We start from the raw sequence: 6,000 nt of genomic DNA on the forward strand, positions 1-6,000 counted from the left end.
CTCCTCTCAAGCCCTTAATAGCAAAATACCATAATGATAGAGAAGAGTTGAATTCTACCAGTGTTTCCAGTAAAGAAGAACCAAAGAATATCTGCAGAGGCAGTTAGAGATTTTTTCCCCTGTTTTATTTGCAAATAACTTCTATTTCTGGAAGAGAAAATCAATTCTTACTTTTAAGAGCATAGGCTCTTACCTAGTTTCCTGGCTATGGTCATATAAAAAGCTTTCTGCTACTAATTTCATTATTTTCTTTCCCTTCAATTATCTATGGTTTGTTTGTTTTACTGGAGGTCTATGTATTTGGAGGTTCCCTGTTTGAGTGTACTGCCAGTTATTCTTGATATGGTGGAATTATTTCCCTGCTTTCACTGGAGTTAGCAGTGTGTCTCAAGTTAGTGTTGGAAATTAAGTGTATAATACAGCCATTCTGATGGACTCTTAATAAACATGTTTAAATACAGCTAGCCCTGTGGCAGTGCATAAATGCACCCTGCAATTCAGTGCATTCCTGATTATGATTACTAGTCTTTTTGCTTATTTTAGTCCCTGCTACAGTACTGCTATTGAAGCCAAGGCAAATTCATTTTCCATTATATTTAATGATGATAATCTGTATCAAATGCTTTATTAAAGACAAGATACTCTACATAGTTATTAAATAGTATTTATTTAGCATTACAAACTTTGTATCTCGTAATCAGGAACAGTTGTTCCAGGAATTTGACCAGTGCTTGAAAGGTATTTAATTGTTATTGGAGAAGGACTTTCCAGTGGGGAACTTGCATTCAGAACAAAGGAAATAATGTGTTTAGGAGCTTTGAAAATAGACTTTGAACATAGTCTCTGTGACATTGTCTTCTGTCATGTCAAGCACCAGGACTTTAATGCTGTCTACATATCCTTACAGTGAAAATCTGTTTTTTGTCTAATAATTGTGTGTCGTTTCAGACTCCATGACAGAAAGATGTGTATAATAGGACTGAGCATCCTAATGGAATTGCAGAACCGACCGCCTGCAGTGGATGCTGTGGCTGCCCAGATTGTCCCTTCAATCCTCCTCCTCTTCCTGGGCTTAAAACAAGTTTGCGCTTCAAGAGAACTCACAGAACATGAGGATCATGCTAAAGATGAAAAACACGTTGCAGAAGATAATGGTAAAATCTCCCCTTTTCACATTGTGGATTTTGTCTGGATTTAATTTAAAGGGGGTAAGAAATTGCAGTTCATTTTTAAGACTCATTAGTCGGCTGAAAATAGCTCGGCTTACTGGGTGCTTGAAAGATCATCTTAGGAATTGATTTTTCCTCCCAAAATGTAGTCAAAATGTTTCAATGTGTAAGAGCTAACACTTTGTGAAAGGGTAGTATTGGTTTAAGAGTAACAATAAAACTTGCAAGTCTGCTCTTCTGGATTGCCAATGTGCTCTGTCTTCTCACATAGGCAGCAGGAGTTTGCTAGGACTGCACTGGTTATATTCTTGATTCCTGGAAAGAAGCTGTTCCTAGTACCCAACTATTTGAAAGACCTGTTTGGTTGAACTTTTAAGGAAATCCTAGCAAGTCTTCTTTGTCCAAATGGAAAGTGATTTGCAAAGTGGGGTTTGAGACAGCTGAGGTTCCTGGAGTAGAGAGACCTCTTACAGCTGTGTCTGCCAGAAGAGAAAAAAATCAAAGAATAACTTGTGGAGGGAATAGCGGGGAGTGAATTTTACACAGCGTTGCAGGCAGATATGTGTGTCTGTATTTGACTTGGAACAGGAGATAGATGGTTTGAGGTCTGAAAATTAGATCGGTTGTAAGCAGATTATGTGATCCACTCAAATTTCACACATGATTGTTCTGTAATGGAATTACAGAATTCTTCTCAATGCATAGGAATACAGTATAGAAGCAGCACAGTAATTTTCAAATCTCTGTCCTGTGATTCAGACCCTGCTTCTTGCAGATATAGTCATCTTTATTCTTTCTAAACCATTAACACAGGAAAAGCAGAAGGTTTGGAATTGGAGGGGGATTGTTTTTTATCTTGATCGTAAGTCAGAAATATTTTTCCTTAAGTAAGAAATAGCAGTGTTTAGAATTGCATGTTGGAGTTGCATTTAAATCAGGATGTAACAGTTGTTTCATAAGCAGAATGAAAGGTAAAGCTAAATGAAAGATGCTATTTTAAGTTTATTCAGATAAAGGAGCATTCTGAAGAATAGCAGGCAGACATTTGGTCTACATCTGGTTTTCTCTTTGTTTTGTGTCAATATGTGAAGTCTATGCAAGTCTCTATTTGTTCGTAATTTAAAAAGCACACTGATGGAACACTTTGTCAAAGACACATTTGTTCAAAATTTTTGGATCCTATAATTGCACAATGACTGCATAAATGAAAGAAGAAAAAAGGTGGCAGTTTCACATTCCCCAGGTGTGCTTAGAAACAAAAGTTTAACTGATCTTTAATGTAGGAAACATTTTAACAGCTTCATTTTTCCAATTCTTCTAAGATTTTGGGGGGAGGGTGTTAACAGAGGGTCCCCTTTCCAGCTAAAACCTAGATTATTAATTGTTCTTCATTCATAAGTCATTGTTTCCTTATACTTTTTTTAAAAACTTTGTTTTAAACTTTGTTTTACAAAACACATCAATGCTTTTGCAGAAGAGATACCGAGTGATGAGGAGGAGACAAATGAAGTGAGCCAGGCGATGCAAGAGAACCATGGTGGAGGAGGAGGAGGAGGAGGTGGTGGTGGAGGAGGTGAAGAGGAGGAGGATGAAGATGATGATGATGATGACTGGGATGAAGATGCATTGGAAGAGACTGCTCTTGAAGGGTTCAGCACACCTCTTGACCTTGAAAATGGTGTTGATGAATACCAGTTTTTTACACAAGCACTTTTAGGTATATGTTGGCTATTTGGCAGAATGATATAACACGATGAAATAGTTTAGAGATGTTTATGATCATCACCAGGTGAAAACCTTGTCTTTGTTAGAAGTAATAATTTAGATTACTGAAACTAGAAAATGTGATCTTGCTTTCTAATGTTAGTCCTAAGAATTTTTGGCTTATAAGTACTGCAAAAAACAATTGGTAGCAAATACAGCCTGAGATTAATTTTCTTCGTGTTCTCTTTCAGAACTTTTCAGTCACAGCCTAAATAAGTGGTACTCGGTCACTAGAGGGACTTTTATATGTAGAAGTTTTTGTCACTTTTTAGATTTTAAAATCATAATGGGGTAATTATTTTCTCCCTTTCCTGTTTGACTAATCCTGTTGCTTTTAGTTTTCATATGAGTTTTAAATTAGAAGATTCACTTCATCATTGTCCATGAATAACACCACATGGTTAACTTTCTGTTTCAGAAAACAGAGGATGTAATTAAGTTCCCCAAAATGGATTGCCTCTCTTACAGTGGTGATTCTGTACTAAGAAAACTGACAGGAATACTGACCCTGTTTTGCAGTGCAAATTATGTTTTAAAACCAACCAGGGATTTTGTGTGTTTCATTTTGTTCTTCTGAAATTAACTTACAGTGTAACCTGATAGTCACTTTTCATCCATTTCTGTTCTGACAGCGGTGCAGAGCCGAGATGCAGCCTGGTACCATTCACTGACAGCACCGTTGAGTGAGGATCAGAAGAAACAGCTGCAGGAAATTTATACATTAGCAGAACACCGGCGAAATGCTGCAGGTGGGTCACTTCTCTGGGGCCATTTTATGTGTTGCAGGGATGTTGGAACTGCATCTAATGTGTAACAGCAGAGAGACTAAATCTCCATGCTAATTAAGATTTCCTAAGAAGCATGAGTAGGATATTGCGCTTATATTATCCCTTGCCTGGAAGTGTGTGTTATTCAGAGAGATTACTGTTGCTTCTAATTAATTGCCTTCTCATTGACATGTGCTGCTGTTTGAACAGGGTACGAACTAGTTTTGCACAATCTGACATTTGAAATGAAGAGCAAATTAAGGCAATATCTAGCTGTCAGCCAGGCATTTGATGAAGGTTACTATAGATTATTATGTGTTTAACAGTTTTGTAATAACTTTTTAACTGCTAACATTGTCTTCACAGTCAGTGTAAGGTTTTAGATGTTTAGGATGCTTGCACTGTGGAAAATAAATTCAGATTTAATGAAAAAGCACACAGAATAGTGTAACACAGACCGATTCTGTAAAAGATTAATTTCTCAGCTCTGTTGTAGAGGTGTGTGCGTTTATGCATTTAGAGAAAATCTGAGTGTAATTTATTACTGTTGCTGCACATAGGGAATGAAATTTTGACTCAACCGAGAGTTTTTCCCACAACTTTGCATTCTTAGCTGAGCTGTATTGTCTCTGGCAAAGACGTTCTCTATAGACTATTTTTCATATCCTTTCCCTTTTTTGAATTCTAGAGACTAAGTCGATAGAACAACAAAGTGGCTACACATTTGACAACAAAGGACTGATCACAGCATTTAACTTTGTTGGAAGTACTCCTGGTGGTAACTGAAGGATCAACTACAAAGGTCAATGGGAAGGGTCTCATCATTACATTTTCTTGAAATCATCGTGACTTCTGAGTGATAGGGGAGGGTGATTTAATGCTGCTGAAGGTTCTCTGGAAAATAGCAGTGTGCTTCCCCCACCAGAATGCTCTTTCTAACCAGCTACTGTAATGTACAAATTCTTGTGGTGTTTTTATAATTTGATGGACTGAAAGGAAACATTTGTCCTCAAGGAACCTGAATGACTGGGAGGGGCCAGGCTGCATCTAATTGAGTTGCACTTCTCAGGTTTTTGCTGTGCAGAATTGATAGATTCATATGGATAACAGTGCCTTCTGTTGTACATGGATTGCCTGAACAAATGGATTTTGGAGTGCATTATAATTTTTTAAGTGTAAGGACATTTCTTGATACACTGTAAGCCTTGGTTCCATGTTTTCCAGTCACCTGCTTTTTACTACTCGGTTTAATTGTTCGTTGGTTGTGTACACGTTGCTGGATTCAGAATATTATCTCATCTTCCCTATTTGGTGCAGACCAAATGTGTAGAAGGAGGTGTCTGTTGGAGTTGTAAAGCACACACTGGTTACGTCAAAGGGTCTTAACAAAATTGCAGATTTTCCCTTGATGCAGTAGTCTTAAATTATTTCTCCTAGCCATGAAATCAACTCGCTTGAGTTATGATAGCACGCATGGCAGGTGGCTACCCTAAATCCACATTGATATTACCTCTTGCCTGGACAAGTGGTGTGGCCCTCGCATGTAGATGTTCTACATGACAACTTTTTATTTCCACTATTTTTGATGAATATTGAATTTTACTTGGGATTCTATAAATGTCTTTTCTGGTTTTATTCATTCATTACCATTCCAGTGGTAGTACTGAATAATGTGGTACAAAATATTTACAATATTTTATTTATCTTAATAGAAAAAAACAGCTCCAAACTTATTTCTTCTTACTCCTACACTTTTGTGATTGAATTTCTGGTCTGCATTCCATTTGGCTGTTCTTGTCCCATGCTGAAATTTCATTATCTGCCAGATTTTTTCCTAAATTTCAAAGACTGGTTTCTCATAAACTGAAACACATATAACAAGGTGTCTGTAAATATGTTTATTTAGTGATAAACTGATAGCAGTACTAATTTGAATAGGTGCCCCTCCTTTAGATCTATTTGGATCGCAGTGGTGTGGCCAAAATAAGTAGGGGTGCTTTACAATGTGAAGTTTGGATTGGAGATAAAATATTTAGACCAGATTTTGTCTCTATGTGTTAATTTCTTTATGACTTAAAAAATATTTATGAAGCAGTTTTAAGCACATACTGATAATGTATTTCTTTAGAGCAGTGCCCCAACTGAAAAGTTGAAGTCTTTCCCATCCCCCATCTAATTTTCAATGACTGTAGCGAATTATGGATTGCTGGCCCTACACTGTGCTGAAGCTTTCATTTTTTGTATGTCAGAGTAATTATAATTCAGTCTGATACGTCTGAAGCGCTCAACGCCTTGGCTTC

General features: G+C 37.1%; 1 protein-coding gene across 3 annotated transcripts in view; it reads left to right on the forward strand.

Annotated features, from left to right (window-relative positions):
• The window catches only part of IPO8 (importin 8), a 46,623-nt gene extending 40,881 nt beyond the window's left edge, over window positions 1-5,742 (forward strand). For all 3 annotated transcript variants that reach the window (XM_075050992.1, XM_075050993.1, XM_075050994.1), the window contains 4 exons: window positions 949-1,154; window positions 2,644-2,886; window positions 3,566-3,682; window positions 4,389-5,742. In XM_075050992.1, coding sequence (XP_074907093.1) covers window positions 949-1,154; window positions 2,644-2,886; window positions 3,566-3,682; window positions 4,389-4,486 — 664 coding nt within the window. In that variant the 3' untranslated portion in view covers window positions 4,487-5,742. The remainder of the gene's footprint in view (window positions 1-948; window positions 1,155-2,643; window positions 2,887-3,565; window positions 3,683-4,388) is intronic.
• Window positions 5,743-6,000: the final 258 nt, after the last annotated feature.

Source organism: Buteo buteo, chromosome 19, assembly GCF_964188355.1.
Source record: "Buteo buteo chromosome 19, bButBut1.hap1.1, whole genome shotgun sequence".
NCBI lineage: Eukaryota > Metazoa > Chordata > Aves > Accipitriformes > Accipitridae > Buteo > Buteo buteo.